This window comes from Budorcas taxicolor, chromosome 9 (assembly GCF_023091745.1).
Source record: "Budorcas taxicolor isolate Tak-1 chromosome 9, Takin1.1, whole genome shotgun sequence".
NCBI classification, from domain to species: domain Eukaryota; kingdom Metazoa; phylum Chordata; class Mammalia; order Artiodactyla; family Bovidae; genus Budorcas; species Budorcas taxicolor.
The window spans coordinates 58,837,277-58,862,424 of NC_068918.1; the positions used below are offsets into that span (position 1 = coordinate 58,837,277).

The 25,148-nt window shown below is 37.0% G+C and overlaps 1 protein-coding gene across 1 annotated transcript in view; it reads left to right on the forward strand.

Moving 5' to 3' along the window:
* Window positions 1-25,148, forward strand: part of LAMA2 (laminin subunit alpha 2) — a 677,618-nt gene that overhangs the window by 297,456 nt on the left and 355,014 nt on the right. The window contains exons 11-12 of the mRNA XM_052645506.1: window positions 5,157-5,297; window positions 7,767-7,940. Of these exons, the coding sequence (XP_052501466.1) occupies window positions 5,157-5,297; window positions 7,767-7,940 (315 nt within the window). The remainder of the gene's footprint in view (window positions 1-5,156; window positions 5,298-7,766; window positions 7,941-25,148) is intronic.

Consider the following 25,148-nt stretch of genomic DNA (forward strand, 5'->3'; position numbering starts at 1 on the left):
AACTGTAATGTTCTATAGTAAGCACTGTTTTAAAACTATGTTTAAAACTATCTTTTTAAAGAAAATTCTGGAGTCTCAATAAGAAATTACTTAGATATGCAGTCTCTTAAGGGAGATTAGAAAGCTAAAAAGTAGAATCTGATGTAATAACTAAGTCTATACATATCAGAAAGCAGAGTGCTAGTGAGGAGCTAAAAAGATGTTCTCCCTGATTCATCATTTTCTTAGCAGCATCAAGAGGCTCTTTAACCAGTCCATAAGAACACACATATAAGAATTATTATATCCACCAATGGATCAAATTGCCAACATCCATTGGATCATAGAAAAAGCAAGAGATTTCCAGAAAAGCATTTACCTCTGCTTTATTGACTATGCCAAAGCCTTGACTGTGTGGATCACAACAAACTGTGAAAAATTCTTAAAGAGATGGGAATACCAGACCACCTAACGCGCCTCCTGAGCAATCTGTATGCAGGTCAAGAAGCAACAGTTAGAACCAGACATGGAACCACGGACTGGTTCCAAATTGGGAAAGGAGTACGGCAAGGCTGTATATTGTCACCCTGTTTATTTAACTTATATGCATAGTACATCATGCGAAATGCTGGCCTGGATGAAGCACAAGCTGGAATCAAGATTGCCGGGAGAAATATCAATAACCTCAGATATGCAGATGACACCACCCTTATGGCAGAAAGTGAAGAGGAGCTGAAAACCTCTTGATGAAAGTGAAAGAGGAGAGTGAAAAAGTTGGCTTAAAGCTCAACATTCAGAAAACTAGGATCATGGCGTCCGGTCCTACCACTTCATGGCAAATAGATAGGGAAACAATGGCAACAGTGAAAGATTTTATTTTCTTGGGCTCCAAAATCACTGCAGATGGTGACTGCAGCCATGAAATTAAAAGATGCTTGCTCCTTGAAAGAAAAGCTATGACCAGTCTAGACAGCAATATTAAAAAGCAGAGACATTAGTTTGCTGACAAAAGTCCTTCTAGTCAAAGCTATGGTTTTTTCCAGTAGTCATGTATGGATGTGAAAGTTGGACCATAAAGAAAGCTGAATGCTGAAGAATTGATGCTTTTGAACTGTAGTGTTGGACAAGATTTTTGGGAGTCCCTTCTAATGCAAGGAGATCCAACCAGTCCATCCTAAAGGAAATCAGTCCTGAATATTCATTGGAAGTACTGATGCTGAAGCTGAAACTCCAGTACTTTGGCCATGTGATGCAGAGAACTGACTCACTGGAAAAGATCCTGATGCTGGGAAAGACTGAAGGCACGAGGATAAGGGGACAACAGAAAATGAGATGTTTGGATGGCATCACGGAGTCAGTGGACATGATTTTGAACAAGCTCTGGGAGTTGGTAAAGGACAGGGAAACCTGGCGTGCTGCAGTGCATGGGGTCGCAAAGAGTCTGACATCACTGAGCAACTCAACTGAACTGATAATTACCATATTTAGTATTGACTTAATATTCAATAGTAGTAGAGGTTGAGAAAAATCAGAACCAAGGACTTTTCTGTTGAGTGATTCTAACTCAATCGATTAGGAACTACACTCAATAAAGAAAAAGTATGGTATAGACTCAGGACTAAAAATGAAGAAGTCTAGAAACTTAAAGTTGTGGTTTCAGGCTGGGGTACTATGCAATAATATATAAGGTACATGCAGACTTAGATCTGATAATTGTTTTCAAATGAGTTGAAATGAATTGAGTGTAGGATTCAGTGAAGTGAATTAGTGTACAGATTTATAAACTGTAGCAGGATCTAAAGTATTTTGCCTCAAGATTTGTCACAATAAACAAAGTAAAACTAGCAGTTGGTTAACCTGTTTTTATAGGTGTAGATATCCTACTATACTTACCATGTTGTGTTGGTAAAGACCACACTCATTTTGAATGATTCACTAGAAAGATTCGTAACTTTGAAAAGCTGTATAGTCATGGTTTATTAAAGTAAAAAAGGGGATTAGTGGTCCATTGGTTAAGACTCCACACTTTCAATTCAGGGGGCACAGGTTCGATCCCTGGTTGGGAAACTAAGATCCCAGCTGTGCACAGTGCAGACAAAAAAATAAAAAAGATAAAGTGAGAAGGATACAGGTCAAAATCCTGTATCCTTTCGTATGCAACAACAGGTGCATAGAAAATCAAGGAGAGACCAAGCACAAACTTCCAGTTATCCTTTCGCAGTAGAATCATACAGAGAGTGGTTAATTCTGACACTGTTTTACAATACAAATGAATTATTATCAACCAGGAAAACTCACTGAAGTCTTAGTGTTCAAGGTTTGTATTGGAGGTCAAATTAAGTAGGTATGGAGTACTCATATGACTGACTTTGTCTACTCAGTCTCAACTACCCCTAGGTCAAACTGATAACGGCAAGGACCCCACATGAACAAAACTAGGCATTTACCATAAATCATATCATTAGCATAAAATATCTCATATGACTCCTGGTTTCAGTTATACAAAGACATTCTTATCAGGCAAGATATTCTAAGGGTTTAGTGGTTATGTCCCAGGAGCTGGTCTCAATTTAGAATGTGCAAGGCTTGAATACTCTGAGATCATTGAATTAATCCTTTACTGCGCCTTATGATATTGAAAAGTTTCTTTGTTCTAGTGTCTCATGTTATGGATACTTTACTTACTATTGCCAGGTTAAACACCTCAAGTAGAGTTGTGTTGATTTATCGCCTACTGAATACTTTTAATGACTTTCATCAATTCCTATGGGATAAGATCCGATCTCTTAAAGCTTTATTACCTGAAGTTAGGGGCCCTGGAACCCAAGCACCAAATTAAGATCCTAGCATAAGGGAAATATTCAATATAGTTTTTTTAAGATTAAATACTGAATGAAACTTCTAAGCTTTGAATTATTTCTTATTCCTATTATTTTTGCTAATGAGGTCTCTCTTCTATCCCCTCCATCGGGATGAATTTTTAAACCATGCTTGAAGGCTTAGGTCAAATTCCACTCTTGTCATAAAGCCTCCTCAAGCCTTCATAGCAGAAACCAGCCCTTTATCCTCTGTGGTCTTATCATTTATTTCTGATATCTTCTTTTCATGTTCTACCTTGCATTATGTTGATTGTAAATGTATCTTTATACTCAACTCTGGATGTTGGCTTTTAAAAACAGAGATCTTGACTTATTCATCTTTATAGTACCTAGAATTTCTACCATAATGTGATGCTTTGGTTTATTAAATTGAATATTGCAATTATTTAATCGTTACTTTTCAAGGTTATATTGCTAGGCTAAAATATAACTAACAAAAATGTAACTAATGTTTAAAAGTTTCTAATTGTTAGGCTCAGTATGAATCTCAGAAAAGTGGTATTACAAGCTTTCAAATTAGAGTAAATGAAAGTAAATTAGACCAAGCACATAAGAACACAGTGTACAGAACAGCTGTACTGTGTCCTTAACAGAATAAGCTAAATATCATTATTGATATGTTTCATCTTCCCTGCCTTTGTCCTCTTCTGAAGATACTCTCAGGTTCAGGATTTTGGGGATATATTTGCCATCTTAGGTCTGAAATTAGTTTGATTAGTTTTGTTGACATCTATCATCTCAAAATATCTGAAATTTACCTTAGAAATAGCAAGAGTACTAGCAGGAATATCAGTGCAAAAATTAAATTTGTGCGCATATTGGAGGGTAAAGTCTGACATGACACGTCTAGAGACACTCTTTCGTTTAAGCTCCTGGCAATGCAGAAATGGTTGGGATGGTAAGGAACACATAGAAATCAAGCCCAAAACTTAATTCAAATATATTATTCTCTTGGATATCAGAATATCTTTTTGTTTATTTTTATAAATTTCTCTATTTTTCATGCTGTTGTTCTTCTTTTATCTTTCCCCCTATATTCTCACATTTTCATTGCCTTATCTTCTGCCCAATCTTTATAAAAACATGTTTTTATGAAACGTCTACTAGGTGCACAGCACTTCACCAAGAGATTTATTTAAACTTAATAAACTTTTATTAAGCTAGTAGTCAGTGTTGTACCAGAAACACTTCCATTTTGGGGTATAACAAAGGCAGGTAAGACAGGGTTCTACATTTGAAGAGATTATGGTATGGCTGGAGCGAATGATCTTAGAAGATATTGCAGTACTTTTCTGTGGTTATTATGGAAGAATGACAGAAGGCTATGGGAACACATTTGAGAAAGAAGTTAGTTTTCTAAGGAAAAGGAAAATTCAGAATTGAAGTAATAGGAGAATTCAAGGAAGAGGGAAAATGTGGGGCAAACTCATACATGGGGACTACTATGAATCTATCTCCTGAAAAGCAGGGAACTTTCATACAGAAGACATTAGTCAAGATTAACCATTCTTTAACTGAGAGATTATAGCCTTCCCAGTCTTTCGTCATGTAGTCAACTTTCTCCAGCTTGAGTTCCATGTATAAACAAATAATTTTTCAGTATCCTGGGTCTAGGATTAATGAAGCCAATCCAGAGAGTAGTCACCAAGTGAGAATAATTTTTTCCCCATAGTGGTACTCTATGATTAACTGACTATACCGTGTTAAAGGAAACACTGTGAAACTTAACTAGGGAAAACTTTCTTTCCTACTGTATCTCATCATGGAAATAGTGTGGCTATTTGCCCAGTTTCTCTACCTGTCTCATTCTTAGGCTTGCTTCAAGGATTTGTATTTTTCATATGTGGTGTGAAAAATATTTTACCATCTGTATAATATCAATGTTCTATTCTACATCTATGTATCAGCTTAATATCTTTTATTTTATCATATATCATGTGTTCTAAGAGGAAGCAGTTCAACAACATAGATGGTTAAACACTGAACCAAATGTCTAAGTTATTGCTGGATTTATCATGACAATTACTCCACTCTGGACGAAGGTGAGGATCAAATTGTAACTTGGTGAAGTAGATTAGAGTACTGTTTGATAATAAGCATTATTTCCTATTTTAGTGTGGTTAGGACAGCATATAGTTAATAAGAAGTTTTTGAGATTTTAAAATATATGATTATACATTAAATAAAGTTGACAGGTAACATGAAGAATATACAGATTATATTTTTCTTAAGCAGCAATAGGGACAATGTTCTATTTTGAAAGGCACCTGTGTTAATAACCTACTTCTCTGTTTATAGGAAAATGTTGAAGGAGGAGACTGTAGTCGCTGCAAATTTGGGTTCTTCAATTTGCAAGAGGATAATCACAAAGGTTGTGATGAGTGCTTCTGTTCAGGAGTTTCAGACAGATGTCAAAGCTCCTACTGGACCTATGGCAACGTAAGCAATAAATAGCCTTTGAATTCTGTGTGCTGCTCTACGGGGCTTCTTGCTATTGTCCTTCTGTAAGAAATTAACTTTTTTTTCTTGTAGTGAGTTTCTACTTAAACTTATCTTGGAGAAGTGATGGAATTTTCTTTCAAATACTAGCTGTGTCTCTTTGACCAAAGCCTTTTGTGTGTAAACTGGAACCTCTTGTAATAAGTCAACACTAGCCTTTTCAGTGTCCATGATTAGTATGTGAAGCAATGATGGAATTCATGCTACTTTTGCCTCAAGGGCAGACAGTTCAACAGAGAATACATCTGATTGTGATAGGAAGGATTATGAATTGCATTCACCAGTAGTTTGGGTATACACATTAAGAGAAACTCCTTTAACAGCTATGTACATAATACCTATTACCCACCAGTCTTTAGTTGTGATTTGTTGTTACCATAGCTCTTTCTTTGTTAAAAGGAGAAACTAAATTTGAATAATATCTTCCTTCTTAATTGATTTGAAAAAGTTCAAGTTATTAATATGTCTAGTGGTGGTGACGGTGGCTTAGTCCAACTTTTGTTACTCCATGGACTGTTGCCTGCCAGGGTCCTCTGTCCATGGGAAGAATGGTGGAGTGGGCTGCCATTTCATTCTTCAGAGGATCTTCCCAACCAGGGATTAAACCTAGGTCTCCTGCATTGCAGGCGGATTCTTTACCACTGAACCACCAGGGAAGCCCTGAGATATTCTCCCTCTACCATAAACATAAACATGTTTCCCTCCTACCTCCTTTGCCTATCATATACTCATTGATTGTTCATCCCTTCACAGACAGCAGTTTGCCTTGTTATGAAACAGGACCTTCAGGGAATTTCAAATAGTTTGCGTGGCAGCACTTAGTAGTACAAAATACAAGGAAACAGGCTGGAGAAAGGAAGAGAAACCTACAGAGGGAATGAGAAACTAGATATACATGGTTGAGTTTACTAAGAAGTTGAGCTCTTATCCTTGGAGAGTGAGTAACTGAAGGATTGTAGCAGGGGGTGTTGTGATTAGAGTTAGACTTTACAAAGATCATTCTTTTAATAAAACTGAATTCCAAACACTGCTGCCTTTCAGCTTTAATCAGCTAACTAATCCTTTATACAGCCATGAAAATTTTCTCTACTTGTGTTGTTCTTAAGTCTGAAATATTATGAGTAGTTTCTGATTGTACTCTTCGTACCTAAATGAACCTGTGCATACTTTATCAAGTGTTGCTTGTGGAACAGATTTTGTAGAACCAACGGGAAATGAACAGCTAGTCTAACTTCACCCTCTAGACTGTTCCATTAATGTACAAAAGTTTTATGATTAGCAGAGGCGCAGAAGTAGCATTCAGCCTTGTACTTCAGAAACTAGGTTCACTGATATTTGCATTTCAGGAGTTTTTCTGGAAAGAACTTTCTCTGAATCTCACTGGGCTGTCCTAGGAGGTCTGATGAATGATGTTGGAAAGGGAAGAGTAGTAGTATGTATCTTGCTGCTTTTCTGTCCAATAAACTTTCACTGAATCCCTCTCTTTTGACAAAGTCAGTCCCAGCAGTTCCGCAGCTTTAGAAGATACAGAATCAAATGACCTCTGCATGAAGAAATTTAAAAAATATTTCATCCATATGTGATCACCATTACCATTCTGCTACCCATTACCCACAACACCAAGCAGCTCACACATGACTAGTGGGTCCCTGGTAGCCGCAAACCTCTGTATCCAGTGTTATGTCCTGACTAGGTAGGATGGTTTAAATTTAGAATTGTAGCTGTGTGGCACACAGAGCTGGAGAATAAACATGTCAAAGCAAGTCATCTTTCCCTAATTCCTCCTTAAATGTTCCTTCCTTTTCTGGGCAAAGGATCAAGACTAGGGGTTCTTATAGCACTTCTGACCTCATGGGAAGGAATACGAACAGTATTGGGAGCTGGTGTTTTCAACTATCCTGGAGCCTCAAGTTGAAATTTAAATATATGAAAAGGAAGGAACTAGTAAATGAAAATCTACCTTTCATATCTTATCTCTTTTCCTCCTTTTCTTTTCAAATGTATATATAATACCTTTTGAAATAATTGTTTCCATAAGAAACAGGAAAGCACTAGTGGAGTGAAAAATGCGACATTCAAACTTCAACTATTTGATAATTTATACAAAATTATGTGTGATTTTAAATGACTTTTTAAGAAAGTAGTATTTAAAATCATAATTTTTAAAAATCACACTGGATTAATAAAAACAGATTACACTATAATATCATCCAAACTCCTAGAAACATCAAGAAAAAAAATAATGGTGAGAACGTATGAGACATTTAATGGTATGCACAGCTTTTATATTTTCCTAAACATTCATAGTTTTTGTGTTTTTAATTTTCAAAATATGAACGCTACAGAAATAGGAAAGAGAAGTGTCTGGGTTCTTTTCCTAAGTGACAATGATTGTGTGTTTTCTTTAAGATAAAAGACATGAGTGGCTGGTATCTGACTGACATTTCCGGCCATATTCGAGTGAGCCCCCAGCTGGATGACTTAGACCCACCTCAGCAGATCAGCATCAGCAGCGTGGAGGCCCGCCGAGCCCTGCCCCAGAGCTACTACTGGAGTGCGCCAGCGCCTTACCTGGGAAACAAGGTGAGGCCACAGTGCTTGCTTCTTGCTACATTGCTTCAGTTGATCAATAAGGAGAATGGGTTTTATATAGTCTTTCTTTAAAGGAAGATGAGATCAAATATATACTGATTGGATTGCTGGAACCAACTAAATCAGATTAAGCTGGACTTTTCCACCCTGCCTCATGGGTGGTTGCATCCCCACATCACAGTTCTATATAGTTGCTATCCTGTGTTAACATTTTGAAAGGACAAATAAAGCAATGAAGCCTTTAGATTTTTTGTTTTGTTTTTTTGCAAAACAGATTGTAGATATTGGAAGAAACGGTGTCATGTTTACTTGAAATAGCTGTTTTTCTAGAATTGTCTGTGGTGGAATACTTACTGAAGTCTTTCTCATCTGTTTCTATTTCATTTCAAAACTGGTATTCAGGAGAGCTACTTTCTCTACCTTGTCGGAATGTTAATTGGAAATGAAATTTATTACATAACTAATTTAATACTTGCCATGAAACTTATAATAAACACCATATTTCCTGGAGCTCAGGAAGAGAACCACCATAAAAGAGCCAGACTGAAAGCACGTTTGTTTTCAAGCCCACTGACACACATATAAACACACACACACAGATAAACAAATGTAGCACTTTCAGAGATGAAGGTGCTTCTTTCTTCCCCCCTGTTGTGAATTAACTCTAATTGCTTGGCTTTTATCATTTTATTTTATTTTGCTTAACAATTCATTGGAAACAAAATTTGATATTGAAATTCTAAATGAGAATACTTGCTTGATCTGTAGAACTTAATACCTTGTCAGCTCATAATTAAATGACCTGATCACACCAGAAACTGTGACCCTCCCAGAAAAATCCTTTAGCAAATTGATGCTATTTAAGACTAGTTTTCATCTATAAGAATATAGCTTACTTTGGAAAAAATCTTCATGGGTAAATAAAAATATTTTAATAATTAGTGGTGTGTGAGCATTAAGACAGAAAATCTTGCTAGTTCTTATTAATGGAAACTAGTGGTTTTATGTGATTGAAAACATTATAACTTTTGGCCTGTTTCTTATTTTTACAGGCCTCTAAATACCATTATGCAAAATGTGTAAATGAGTAAAACACATTTTTGAATGAATATGTATTTTTAAAGAGACTATGTTGCATAAAATTTTCCAGCTGTAATAAAAATCTAATTAAACTGTTACTCCAAAGCCCTTTCCAACAAGAGGTCATTCTATCCTATTTTATTTAGGAATTCCTGAATACCTGACAAGAATAAAATAGCACATACGACTTGAATGTCTATAGCTTAAAATTGCCAAAAAACAAAACAAACAAAAAAACCAGAAGCTGCCTTTTTTCCCAACTACTCTGAGGAATTTAGAGAAGAACCATGGATCAAAATTGGATGAGCTTCAGAGGTCTTACTTTTCTTACCACAGTGAAGTTTACTTATAGGTAGTTTTTTAAAAATAGAATATTTGCCATATTTTCCATCATTTCTTCTTTGCCCATATGCTTTTTCTTTCTGTTGGCTGAAAATCAAACTGACGGAAGGCAAGCAAATGGGACATGAAATAGCATCAGAGCAAAGCATTTGGACATCCTGTTCGTAGTGTTGGTTCCCAAAGATAACTTTCCTTATCCTGTCTGGACTGTTCCTTGTAACCACCCACAATGAAGTGCTTCATATCCTGCACAGATCGTGTTCACATCAAAAAGCTGTGTTTGCCTGTGCTTCAGTTTCCACTCAGTGAACAAAGTACTGGTAACAGGGTGTGCAAATTGTTAGAATATGGAAGACATTTTTTAATGTAATGTGGAAGCCCATGGTGGTTTACTGTCAGACATCTCAGCATGAATGAAACAATTTGCTTTAATAACTGAACCATATAAATTTTTGATACTACAATAATACTGCAAGCTCTCACAAATTACTGCAGTACATCCTAACTGTCATGTCACATCATGTAAATTACAGTCATGATGACATGCTTAGCTTGGTTGATATAATATCTTGCTAAAGAAATGGAAAATTGTAGGGCCTTATTTGTAAATCTAGTAAAGTCACTTTTCTAAATAGTTGAGGCTGAATTCTTTCCCAGTAATTGCTGTTGGAATCAGAGCCATTGCCAAAATCTGACAGAAATAGTATGTCAAGAAACTAATCTATCTGCTTAGATACTGAATTTGATTTGCATTCATGACCAGGAAGCTCTGGACATATAATCCTTCTTTTGCCTTTTTAGTATTAATTTCTAAGTTGAAAAAAGTATTTATGAGATGCTATTAGCTTTTCCTAAATATTTGTATAACTGATTTTCAAACATTTTCTAGGTTCCTCAGTGATACATTCACTTATAACAGATGGGAGATGTGTTGTACGTATTTTATTTTAATGAGGGTGCCACATGCCTGTCTTCCTGTGTTTTGGTAACCTAACCCCAAATATAAAACTGCTCTCACTTGAGATACACTTTGCTAACATAGAAACCTGCCTGGTCATAATTAAATTGAAGAGCACTAGCCAGTTTAGCAAAGGAATACTTTTCATATTAAGAAACATTTTTATCGACTACAGTCCCTCTTTGGAATAATGAGGAATACATAGGTGGATATAGTTGTGTGTGTAGATAGTAGATGAGGCCTGGAAAAGTTAGCATATTTTTATACTACTCATTTAAAAAATTTCCATAATCTTGTTATCTATGGCAAGTTTGTGTTCTGAACGCACAGTGAGGCCAAACAAGCTGAAACATCGGAGTTTTGAGCTGAAAAGGGCCGAGCAAAGAGAGTGAGGCAGCCCACGATGCTCAAAAGACCCAAACTCCTCAAAGCACTTTTAGAGGCAAAGTGATGGGGATGAGGGGGGGATATGTCACATGGTATGTGATCAGCTTGTGCACAGTTCCCTGATTGGTTGATGGTGAGATAACAGGGCAGTGTTACAGGGGTTAACATTATCAGTCCTCAGGTTTCAGTAGGGGGCTATGTGTTCATGGTCATCAAGCAGTTAGCTTCTTCGATTTGATGGAGGTTTTAGCATCTGTAAAACAGCTCAAGGAATGTGCATTAGTTTACTGTTATCTGGGTGCTTTAGGGAGGAACTAAGTATTCTCTGGCTGTCATATGTAAGGTTTATTGTTTAAATTCTTACCAGTTCTCCTGGACCAACTGCTATTTTTGTCACTATATGTTCAATTCCTTCAAGCATTAATTTATTTTTTTGTTGTTGTTGTTGTCCTGGACTTTATTATTAATTCTTGAGCCAGGCTTTTATGACTCAGGAGGCCTGGGAGACTACAGGTTTTCTAGGAATAAAAGACCAGCAGATGACATGGGGAACGACTCTGTCCTGAGAAGGTCCCATGGAGCTCCACTGGGTTACAACCTCAACTATGAATTAATCCCTCAACAGCAACCTGGAAAATGTTTTTTTCCCATATATGTGTGAGCATTCAGCACAGTGTTCACAGTCGAGTGTTAATTCCCTGCCCCTTCCATTGTAGACATTCAAAGAAAATTAAGTTAGGCTCCCCCAGGGCTCTACTTGGCAGCATCTTATTTTCTCCAAATACTTGACAGAGGTTAATGCTTGGTTTTAGGGCATTCGTGTAAGCATGGAACCAGGCATGAATGTAAAGTGCTAGAGCACAGAGTCCTGCTGACTTGCTACAGGCCACAGCTATTGAGAAACAGTTTGGGTATTTCAGAGTTGGAATAATTTACTGCTTTTGTAAACTAAGTGCTATTGGAACATTGAAATAGTTATTTCTTTTCGGTTACCCTAGTGATCTGAAATAGATAGTGCAGCCTCCAAAACCAGTTCTCTTCCTATTTGTAAAGAGCCCTGAGAATCTGACTTGGCCTATTGACTGTTCCCCCATTACCAGTAAGGTTTGCAAATCTGTCTCTGAGTGCTATTAAGTTAATCTTATGTAATTTGGTCTTTATAAAACAATGCTTATTTTCTACAACATGTATACTATCTTTTTCTGTTTCTAGCTTGGAGGAGCTTTTTAAATTGTTTCATTGTAGTTTCCAAGAATACCTATAGTTTAGCATAAGCTGCATCTTATGAACAGCTGACAAAAGAGCATCTCGTTTTAAAAGTAATCTCTGGTATTTCTTTGCTGTGCTTGCTTGACTTACAGTTCTACCTCTAACATCCCTAATTAAAGCTGTGGCTTTTAAGGAGATTGATATTTGAAATTTATATGACAGGGTAGTTCTTGTCAAATGAAAGGAACTTCACAAATATTTTGTGATCAATGCTACATTTTTAACAACAACAATAGAATAGTTTTGATTAGATTTCTCAGAAATGACTCGAGTTGAGATTTAAGTTAGAATTGAAAGATGATTTCCATAATAGTTAAAAAATTAAAACCTCACTAATAAGCATGAGTTGCTCTCCTTTTAGCAACATAATTTATATTTCTGACTTCTTTGCTTTATATTCCTCAGAATTATTCAAAGTAAAGGTCAGACTCTCTCCCTCATCCTTAATGTCCTCCAAATTAAGTCTCAGATTAAGTGGATTAATTAAGAATGTATTATATATGTGGAGAATGGCATGGCTATAGAGGTAAATAAGATAAACAAACTGTGACTGAATTTTTATTCCATAAATCAGATCATATAAAAATGATCTGGCAATAGAATAATACCAGAAGAATATCTGTTGTCAAGAACAAACCAAATATATTGTTAGGGGCAAATATTTATAAAAAACAAACAAACAAAAATCATAAGAACTCATTTATTATATGTAGTTCTGATAATGTCTACTCTGCAAAGTTAACCCAACTATGAGGACTCACAGTAAAATTTCTAGAATAATAAAAATTCATAAAACTGACTGAGGGGGAAAATGTTAAAAATCATATAAACATTAAGACAATTGAATCAGTAGCCAAAAAAGTATTCCTATAAGGAAAACAATGGTTTTATTTATTTCTGTTTAAGTTGTTAAATCAAATTTTGAACCTTAAAAACTTTTTTCGATCTTACACAGCTTTACAGAGAACAAAATGAACTGTAGTATGCCAGGTTTCCCTGTTCACCATCTCTCTGAGTTAGCTCAAACTCTTATTCACTGAGTTGGTGATGCCGTCCAATCATCTCATCCTCTGTTGCCCCGTTTTCCTCCTACCCTCAATCTTTCCCAGCATCAGAGTCTTTTCCAATGAGTTGGCTCTGTATCAGGTGGCAAAAGTATTGGAGCTTCAGCTTTAGCATCAGTCCTTCCAATGAATATTCAGGGTTGATTTCCTTTAGAGTTGACTGGTTTGATTTCTTTGTAGTCCAAGGGACTCTTGAGTCTTCTCCAGCACCACAGTTCAAAAGCATCAATTCTTTGGCACTCAGCCTGATTTGTGGTCCAACTCTTACATCCATGCATGACTACTGGAAAAACCATAGTTTTGACTCTACAGACATTTGTTGGCAAAGTGATATCTCTGCTTTTCAACACACTGTCTAGGTTTGTCATAGCTTTTCTTCCAAGGAGCAAGCATCTTTTAATTTCATGGCTGCAGTCATCATCTGCAGTGATTTTGGAGCCCGAGAAAATAAAATCTGACACTGTTTCCACTTTTCCCCCAACTATTTGGCATGAAGTGATAGGACTGGATGCCGCAATCTTTGTTTTTGAATGTTGAATTTTAAGGCAGCTTTTCCACTCTCTTCTTTCACCTTCATCAAGAGGCTCTTTGGTCTCTCTTCACTTTCTGTCATTAGAGTGGAATCATCTGGATATCTCAGGTTGTTGACAAATCTTCCTGCAGTCTTGATTCCAGCTTGTGATTCATCCAGCCTGGTATTTCACATGATGTAATTTGCACATAAATTAAGTAAGCAGGGTGACAATATACAGCCTTGTCTTACTCCTTTCACAATTTTGAACCAGTCCATTGTCCCATGTCCATTCAAACTGTTGCTTCTTGACCTGCATACAGGTTTCTCAGGAGACAGGTAAGGTGGTTTGGTATTCCCATCTCTTGAAGAATTTTCCACAGTTTGTTGTGATCTACACAGTAAAGGCTTTAGCATTGTTAGTGAGGCAGAAGTTGATATTTTTCTGGAATTCTCTTGCATTTTCTATGATTCAGTGGGTGTTTGCAATTTAATCTCTGGTTCCTCTCCCTTTTCTAAATCCAGTTTGAACATCTGGAAGTTCTCAGTTCATGTACTGTTGAAGCCTAGCTTGAAGGATTTTGAACATTACCTTGCTAACATATGAAATGAGCACAATTGTGCAGTAGTTTGAACATTCTTTGCCATTTGTCTTCTTTGGGATTGGAATGAAAACTGATTTTTTCCAGTCCTTTGGTCACTGCTGAGTTTTCCAAATTTGCTGGCATATTGAATGTTACACTTTAACAGTGCCATATCTTTTAGGATTTAAAATAGTTCAGCTGGAATTCCATGACCTCCGCTAGGTTTGTTCATAGTAATGTTTCCTATGGCCCACTTAACTTCACACTCCAGGATGTCTGGCTCTTGGTGAGTGACCACACCATTGTGGTTATCCAGGTCATTAAGACCTTTTTTGTATAGTTCTCCTGTGTATTCTTGCCACCTCTTCTTAAACTGCTGTATAAGGCCAGAGAGAAGGAGTCAGGCTATATACAACTTTGCAACAAAGAGGGCAGGCCGTCTGAACATCAAAGATTATTGTTAAATAAAGAAAACCAGGTATTAAGCTAAGAAACTTAGCATTCTTCTATGGGAATTTGCAAGCCTCTGGGCTCACTGAATTCTTTCCTTTCATATGTACTGCAGGTATCTGGGACCACTTCCTGTTTCTTGATTGTTTACATCCTTAATTCCTTGTTCACCATGAGGCATGGCAGAGGATAGTTGCTTCTTGCATTCCTCTGAGCTCCTTTGCAATCATTGCAGGGGTGGCAGCATTTGCTGGGTCACAGGTATTGTATTCCCTTTTGGGAGCCCTCATTCACGTTTGGAGGCCCAAAATCACTGATGGCTGTGACATTTCTTGCCCACTGATATGTCAGGAAATATTTCATTTTACAAGTCAACCTTGTTTCTTTACATCAGCAAAAACCAATTAAAACAGCACTTTAAAAATAAGTCCTGGGCTTTCCTGGTAGTCCAGTGGTTAAGGATCCATCTCGCAATGTAGGGGACACTGGTTTCATCCCCGGTCCAGGAAGATCCCACATTCCGCAGGGCAACTAAGCCCCTGAATCACAACTATTGAGTCCACGTGCAGCAACTACTAAAGCTGGTTACCCTAGAGCCCAGTGCTACACAGCAAAACAAGCCACAACAGTGAGAAGCCTGAGCGCCACAACCAGAAAGAAGCCCCTGCTTTCTGCAAGTAGAGAAGGCCCACTCACAGTAAGGAAGACCCAGTGCAGCTAAAAATAAATAAAAATTTAAAGATAAGTCCTTTACAATAGCAACAAGTAACAAAATACTAAGGATAGAATCTATATAGAAAAGCAAAGAGCTTTTCAAATAATAAAAGGAAATCCTAAAGAAAGAAAGAGATGGGGTTTTAATCAAAACTTACCTGATAAAAAGACTTAGGACTCATTTTTAAAAAAGAAATAATGATTGAGACAAAGTGCTATTGCTGTGAAAAAAGATTAGAAATGATCAGTGGAGTTGAAAAAATAGCCCAGAAATAGCCCATGCATATATGGATACTTGATTATTAAGAAAATAGAAATTGCAGATCAAAGACAATAGAATAGACCATATAGTAAATGCTATTGGTACCCCTGAGTATCTGAAAAGAAAAAAAATGACCATACCTGCATCCCTACCTCATATCATACATAGAAATAAACTCTAGTTGAAACAAAGGCTACAGATTTCAAAAATCATACTATAAAGCGTGGAATTTTTACTTCTGGCCATGATTGAACAAATCTTTCTTAGACAACAAGATAATTTGAGAAAAAATGTGAAACAAGTTTTTAGACACTTTACAGCAGATATTGTAGAATTTTGATCCCTGAGAGAAAAAAAAAAGAACCAGATGAATTGAGGCTTAACAGCTGTTAAGGTTGTTGCCTGGGTGTTGTTTCAAGGTAAAGTGCATTGAGAAAGTGGAAAGTGAAAGTGAAGTAGCTCAGTCATGTCTGACTCTTTGCAACCCCATGAACTGTAACCTACCAGGCTCCTCCCTCCATGGGATTCTCCAGGCAAGAATACGGGAGTGGGTTGCCATTTCCTTCTCTAGGGGATCTTCCCGACCCAGGGATCACACCTGGGTCTTCCGCATTGCAGGCAGAAGCTTTAACCTCTGAGCCTATCATGTCCAGAAAGTGTTTTATGTACTGAGTTTTCGTATTTAATCCAGTGTATATATAGTGTTTGGTTGTTGATGGTAGTGGGAGAAGCACAAGATGGTGGGAATGGATGGGACACAGATATGTATAAAGGAAGAGGGCCTTCTGTAAGCCAAGGAGAGAGGCCTGGAGCAGCTCCTTCTCTCATAGTCCTCTGAGAAGACCAGTCCTACTGACATCTTGATTATAGACTAACAAAGTAATATATTGGGCGTCCCAGGTGGTGCTAGTGGTAAAGAACCTGCCTGCCAATGCAGGAAACATAAGAGACTTGGGTTCAATCTCAGAGTAGGAAAGATCAGCTGGAGGAGGGCATGGCAACCCACTCTAGTATTCTTGCCTGGAGAATTCCATGGACAGAGGAGCCTAGTGGGTTACAGTCCATAAAGTCACAAAGAGTTGGACATGACTGAAGCAACTTAGCATGCATGCAAAGGAATACTTTATTTCTTCCTTTAATTTTCTATGCATGTCTGTGTCCCATCCTTCCCCATCATTCTACTCTTGACTCAAAGCTATTATTTATGCAAGGGAAACTCTGGTCAGTTATTTCAGTGTTTTGATCCTTATGCTTTTCACACATCTGATTCAAATGCTGCATCTCGTCCTTATTATTTCTGTAATCTTGAACACATCCCATTATTTAGTTGATACTTTCAATATCTGCAAATTGAGAATTCTAGTACCTCCTCAGAGTTGTGCAAAGCCCTCAAAAATGCCTTTAGCACATAGAAGCTGTTCAATAAATGCCAGTTGCTTTGAGAACTTCTGTAGTTGTATGATGCAACAGTTTATATGAGAGGTAGATCTTTATATCAATAAAGCACATTTGTTAGAGAACACTTTGTCCCTTGCTTATTATTTCTATCTGATTGAACATCTGGTGGTGGTAAAGACAAGATAGCATTAAAAATAAAAACGGACAATTACAGAGAGTTAACTTTAGAAAGTAAGTCAATTATGTGACTCTTAAACAGCAATTTGTGAAAATATGAAAAAATTAAGTCAGTTATCTAGCTTTTGGAGAAACCTGCAGAGTGTTTTGTACTTTACCTTGAAGATACCAAAATAAAGCAAATGAGCATTGTGTCACATCTTTCTAAGCAAATGATGTGATAAGTAACTATTTCTGCCTTGCTAAGTTGCTTCAGTCGTGTCCGACTCTGTGCGACCCCGTGCGTGCCTACCAGGCTCCTCCATCCATGGGATTTTCCAGGCAAGAGTACTGGAGTGGAGTATTTAAAGGGATTTAAGATTTCTGCCCATCAATAACTGATTAGGGAAGTAAATTTTATCGTTATTATAAGCAGCATCAATACCTTGCGGTTATAGTGTAACAAGTTAAGGGCATTAAAGTAGACCCAACTGAATATGACTGTTGTTTAGTGTGCTAAGTCGTGTACTAGTCTTTTGCAGCCCCATGGACGGCTCCTCTGTCCATAGGATTTCCCGCTGGAATGGGTTGCAGTTTCTTTCTCCAGGGGATCTTCCTGACCCAGGGATCAAACCCATGTCCCCTGTATTGGCAAGCAGATTCTTTACCACTCAGTCACCAGGGAAGCCCCAATATAATTTATATCCTTATAAAAAAGGAAAACTTGGAGAGAGATACTCATACAAGGAGAATGCCATGTGAACATGAAGATAGCCATCTGCAAGCCAGAGAGAGAGATCTGAAACAGATCCTTTTCCCACAGCCTTCAGGAGGAGCCAACTCTGCTCCTTTAGTTTTGGACTTGTATCCTTTAGAGCTGTGAGACAGTGAATTTCTGTTTTTTGAGACATATAGGTTATGGTTTTGTTGTGATAGCCTTAGTAAACAAATCAAGTAAAATATCAATTATTTTAAAAATTCAAAGATTTTCATTTTGATTTGTTGCAAATAAAAGCCTAATCTCATAGCTAAAGAAATTATAGAAGTTGATAACAAAGACCAACAGTTAAACAAAGAAATGGGCAACACATATGAATGCACAGTTCATAGAAACGGAATACAAATAGCTCTTAGGTATAAAAAACAATGTACAACTTGACTCATAATACAACTATACTGAGAAACTGTCATTTACCTTAGAAGAGGCAACAAAATGGTAAAATGGATAGCATGCTATTTTAAGAGTTATTTATTTATTTTTGGCTGTGCTGGGTCCTCATTGCTGCACAGGCTTCCTCTAGTTGTGGCAAGAGCGGCTACTCCCTAGTTGCAGTGTGCAGGCTTCTCATTGCCTTGGCTTCTCTTGTTGCAGCAAATAGACTCTAGGGCACGCGGTTTCAGTAGTTGAAATTCCCAGGCTCTAGAGCACAGGCTTAACAATTGAGGTGTGTGGGCTTAGCTGCTTCGTGAACCTGTGTGTCTTGTGCACTGGCAGGCAGATTCTTGACTGTTAAGCCACCAGGAAAGCCTGGATAGTATGCTATTACTGAGATTTTAAAAGGACAAAGATCCTTATAATATTGGTAGTGGGGATATGTATTAATGCAATCTAAAAAAGCTAACTTAGAAATTTTTACCAAAGTTACAAATGCACATGTATTCATATATTTCTCTTCTGCAAATTTTTCCTATAGGGAGATATAAAGTGTGAAATGCAAAGTTATTCATTCGCAAATGTTTGTGATAAACACAAAATTGTCACTGATAGGCTGATTAAATGCATTTTGGTACAAACACTATAATAATGTGCAATGATCTGAGGTATATGGTTAAGTAGTTAAACCTAGAAATAGAACAGTGTATATGACCACCATTTGTGTAAAAAAAAAATAGTGGAAAAAAAGAATCTGCATGTAATTATAAGGTCACCTAGCTGTTTAAAGTCATAGCCAGCATTTGATTGGAGGTGAACTTGTCTCAGAGACTGTCTGCTGCCCCATTCAAGAACATAATATTGTTAAAGTCATAAAATAAGGTATTCTAAGTATATAAAGCAGTTGTCCTCCACTTAAAAATGTTTTAAAAAGATATTTCATGTAGAACAATATTTTTGTTTTGCTCTATTATAAACTATTAATTTTCTAGTCTAGACTTCACTGTAAAGATTATTGTTTTGGTGAGATCATTTAATATGTGCCTCAATTCTATAAACTAAAAGTTGGTTGTTATGCTTAATTAATCACAAGGATTCCAATAATACTCTTATCTTTCCAGATAGTTTCAGCAAATTCTGTTAATATCAGCAGGGCCTGTTGGGGAAGCATAAAGCTTACATTTCTAGGACTGCGGTCTTCCCATGACTTCCAACATAGTAGTTGAGTGGACACCCTCTCACCTTATTTTTTCTGAAGTTCTCCCTCTATGACTCGGGTCTGAGATTCCAAGTAGTTAAAATTCAACATTTGCCACATGGAAAAAGGAGCTATGTGATAAGACCCTGATCTGAAATGTGATGAATTATTAAACAGGTAGTTTGTTGGGTGATTGAAAATTACCTGGGAAAGAGTGCTTATCTCCTTGAGGCACGTCGAACACTGACGGAATTGAGCCAATTAGACTGACTGTCTCTTCAATGAGTTGTGACCTCTCGATGGTAATAGCTTATTATGATGATAAATGAACCCATCTCTTCAACTGAAGCCTGAGTACACACTTCAGCAGTTTCCCTGAATCATGAGGCCATTACCTCTCAACTTCAGATCGACAGCAGTGACAGCCCCGGGAGCAGACGGCATGCATGACTAGACACAGATGATTGTTTTATGCCTATGAATATATTTACAGCTATTTCCAAAGAAATGGGACCTCCTTGCGCATTGTGTTCACACCTGAAATAGTTACTATATGACGTCTCCTTTAACAGGAAGAAGGCTGCATCATAACTTGAGATAACTAGGTGCTTTTTTGTTTTTAGCTTTTGTTTGTTGTTTTCATTGTTTAAATTGCCAGTCTTGGTCTCCTGATGGAGTAAAATTTCAGCATAAAAAATACATTTTTTACAATAAATATGTTTGTAGTATACAGACAAGTTTTAAAATTAATTAATTTAGTGTGATTAAATCTCACAATTTGTATTTGATGTGAATTAGGGAAACTACTCAGAGACTTCTTTTATTTGTAAAGAACTTTTGTAAAGATCTCTGTTTTTAAGAATTGCACAAGCATAAATACTTTAGTTTTTGTATTCCCACATCAAGGAAATGGCAGAAATTCTTTTTTTAAATAGTTACTGAAATTTCATAATCAGTTTCCTTATTCTGCTATAGTAATATCTCCGGATTGAGAAGAATTAGAGGACAACAGGTTATTTGTTATGTTTATAAGAAAATACAGTCTTCTAATTCCTGTTAATTATTAGACAGATGTAAGTTGCCAACATCTCATATATAGACCTGAAAAAACCCTATTAATCAAGCAAAACTAAGTTAATGAAGTTACTGCAATAAGGGAAAACATCAACCACCTAGACGAAGTCCTAGTAGCATCTCAGAAGAAGAGAAAAGATCAGAGGAGGACTGTCATTGTTGTTCAGTCGCTAAGTCATGGCCAACTCTTTGTGACCCCATCCACTGTAGTACGCCAGGCTCCTCTGTCCTCTACTACCTCCCAGAGTTTGCTCAAACTCATGTCCATTGACTCAGTAATGCTATCCAGTTATGTCATCCTCTGTCACCCCCTTCTCCTGGTCTCAATCTTTCCCAGCATCAGGGTCTTATCCAATAAGTTGGCTCTTTGCATCAGGTGGCCAAAGTACTGGAGCTTCAGCTTCAGCATCAGTCTTTCCAGTGAATATTCAAGGTGGATTACCTTTGGGACTGACTGGGTAGATCTACTCACAATTCAGGGGAGGAGGATACTCATGGGTTTTAGGGGAAAGGTTGGATGATTTCAAAGCAAAGCTTGCATTGCAGGTAATTGGGCAGAATTTGTACCATAGCTTTGGATTTGTCACAAGAGTCTTGAAGTGTTGAAGAGCTTGTTGATAGTATATAAGTAAGCTAGTTGAGACAGGTAAGGTTTTTTCAGAGTTTGTTTGCAGAATTTTTAAAAATAAGAATAGGAAATTATACTCATGCCCAACCTTATCATAGTAATAGGGAATTATGTTGACTTTAGTTCTTACAGACAATAGCTGTGGGATCACAGTAAAGTTACTTCGTTTTCTTGTGCCACTGTTTCCTCATGTTTAAAGTGGAGATAATACTAGTGCCCATTTCAACAGAATCATTTTGAGGATTTAATACATATACAGCACTTAAGATACTGCTTGATAAAAAAATAAGTGCTCAGTGTTAGCTATTATTTTTTAAATTTCTTTTTAATTGAAGAATGATTGCCTTACAATATTGTGTTGGTTTCTGCCATACATCAACATGAATCAGCCATAACTATTATTTTTAATTCCATCTGGGCCTATTTCGAGGTCAGACATAATTCCATTGAAATTTTAGAAAGGCTACCCATGAAGAAAGGGAAGGAAGGAAGGAAGGAAAGAAGGGAAGAAGGAAGGAACAGAGCAGAAAAGGAGAATCTGTTCATATGTATTTCATTTTTAGGGTATTTTATAGGTTAGAAAATGACCATCTATGGGGACCTACTTCTTTTAGCCCAGCTCTATCAAGAAGTGGTTTGTTTTCCAGTTTTCTTCTGGGGCTGAGTTTGACATGATTATCAGCCTCAGTGTTCCTGAAATAAGTCCTTTATAATGAAATGGAACTGGAACTGAAAGAAACTTTGGCAGGCCATTGAAGGTCTCCAAGACTGTTTACTGCATTAAGCTTATTTTTACTTATCATCACAGGAGAAAAAAAGAGTAGAGGCATTGTTCTTATAGCAAACAGTTTAAAATTAAGATGTGATTTTTAAAATAAGAGTCAAAATGCTTTATTTTGCTTTTTCTTTCAAAACAAGTATAGAGATAAATTTTGATTATGTTAATGTCTAATCTTAATTCTGCTCTTGAGAAACTTGGAACTTTACACAGGAAACAACACAGCAATTTAATAGATCTCACTGTCTAGCAAATTTTTGCAGGATGAAGGATAGAATGTGTTTGGAAAAAGAAATAACTTTCTATTGTGCCAAACACATGAACTTCGTGCTTGGTGAAAGATATTTAGACTAAAGAAAATATAAACTATGCTGGGAGTGAACCCCATGACCACTTGATCCTGTAAGATTTAGCAGGGATTGGGTTTGTTTGCATGTCACTGACTTACGTGGTGCAATAATTTTACTTAAAAGAGACAAGCCAGGTTAAGCAGTTCAGCAAAACCATTTAGATCAGCCCTTTATTTTATTTTATTTTTTTTAAAACTTTTTAAAATTTTTATTTTTACTTTATTTTACTTTACAATACTGTATTGGTTTAAAATCTAGTTAGATAGAGTTACAGCAGTCTCTCAAGTGTGGCACTCAGACCCACATCAGAGTCATCTGGAGTCTTTATTGAAAATGGATATTTTTGGCCTCTATCTTGGATTCACTCAGTCAGGAGATTTGGGGGAAATATGTGGAAATCTACATTTTTAAGCAGCCTCCCCCAAGTGATTGTTTACTTGTAAAGTTTTGAGTCACTCTTGTGTGATTTTTTTTTTTAATTACCAGTGATCAAATAGGTATCCTTAGATGGTTCCTGAGGCTAAAACTTCCCAAAGCTTAAAAAAAATTTAAAAATTAAAAATTCCCACAGCATGTTTTGATCTGAATTTCAAAGTTGACTTTTCTACCCAATAGTAATAGTCTTGCCTTTGCCAAGGAACCCTCAAATAATATGTTGTTAGCTACCACAAACTGTGTAAATCCAAATCTATATATCTATCTCATTACAAACAGATACACACACGCACACACACACACACACACACCCCATACACAAAAACACATATTCTCATGGGAAGAAAATGAATCTTAGAAAGAAGCTGTTTTTTTAATGGAAAGTCTAAAATGCACTGCCATTGCTATCTGGAATGAGGAAATTAAGCAAGATGAGAATATAACTTGGGGATTAGGGACAGTTTCAGATTCTAGCAAAGTTTCCAACTCTTCCTGAACGTGTATGAACAGTTTTGCTATTTGAGCTCACCGACTCAATGGACACGAGTTTGAGTAAACCCCAGGAGTTGGTGATGAACATGGGGGCCTGGTGTGCTGCAGTCCATGGAGTTGCAAAGAGCTGGGCACGACTGAGCAACTGAACTGAACTGGAACTCAAGCAAGATCCTCAACCACATTGTGTTTAAAATTTATGTTAGTGAAGTTCGGAGGAGATTATAGTTTTAGTAACAGAACCTGTTTTACAAGCAAAATCTTTATTAGAACACACAAAGTCAAGAAAAATCATTCAAGTGGGTGACAGGGCTGGTGCTGGTTACCAGGGGAGACAGGAATGGTGCTGGTTATGATGACTAGCAGGGTGGGTTCTGGTTATACTGGATGACAAGGACAGGAGCTCTGTGTGCATTGTTTTTCATAGCCTTTGTAGTTTCCCCAAGAAACACCAAGGTTTTGGAAAAAACCTAGCATGAATACAAACAGACCAAATGAATGAGGAAGTCTCTTACAGATTTAAAAATTTTATGATTTAACACCAAACAGAATCATACAATCAGCTGACTACTAACAATGAAATAATAACTGTGCAAAGTATGGTAAAGAGGCTACTTGATACCAATTGAAAAAATAAATGTTTCTCAGCCGAGCTATTGTCCATATCCAGATACCTTGATGATACATACGCCCAGTCATAGAAAACGTGGGACATTATCACAGCAGAGCAACTAAAATGATTTAAGTCACTGAATAGTCAGTGTTGAGCCCACATCATTTCTTACTTAAACTACAGAAAAAGTCATATAACGTTCTGCCTCCAGCCTCTACATTCTAATACTTTATTCACATACCTGATGAAAGAAGATCTTTATAAAACTCAAATTTTATTGCCTTGGCACCCCATTGAAAAACCCTCTGTCTCAAGAATATGAGAGTCTCTGAGACCATTCTGGACTTGTACTCAGGAAGGAACTCTGTGGACATTCAAATGTCCATATGTATTCCACGCTCCCTCAGACTTTCGCGTCTCGGTTTCCTTTTGTCTGAGATTCTCTTGTACCAGTTTTCTGAGTGACTAACTTGTGTTCATCCTTCAAAAAGGAGTTCAAGTATTGACTTCTATAGGAAACTTTTCTGACCCCATCTCCCAGAACAGGCTGAATTAGGCCTTCCTCTGTGCACTTCCCCTGAGACTTCCCACCACCCAGCATTCAGAAATCTCCGCCCCCTAAACTGTGAATTCCTGGGTGCAACTGGATTTTGTTCACCTTTGTACTTCTAGGACATTGCTTAAAGTTGTTTAGGAGCTTAATAATCCCCTGTCAAATAAATAAATAGATGCTCTGTGTGAATTATTATTTCTGTTTCTATAGAAGATGAATGAGAGGAAATATACATGGAATTATCCTAAATTTAAAAAAAAAATTTTTTTTTGAAACCATAGAAAAAAGAACTTGGTTGGAGCTTCTTTGGAAGTTCCTGCTATATTTTATAAATATTAAAAAAAAATAATTCTGGGATCATTTAAGGCCACATCCATTCAGAGCCAGGCAGATGACCTAAATCATCTGCCAAATTCTTTTCTAGCCCTCAGATTTTATGAGTCTGAGCAGCATTGTTTGAGTAAAAATCTTGTTCTCTGCGAATCAGGAGGAAGTTATGATATTGTGAATGTTTACAGAGAAACAAAGAGTTTCAGACCTGGAAATCATTTGAGCCATATTCTATCAATGGTTTTTGCACTGTGTTCTGTGTGGTCTTCCTCTGCTGGGACAGGAGGCAGGATGGAGCAGGCAGGGAGCCCCCTTCCCTCTTTTACCAGGGTGTCTTTATCTGTTTTGCATGCTGAGAGTACATGGAATAGGATGGGGAAGACAAGACTGTGAGAGTTTAAGTCACTTGAACAAAGATAT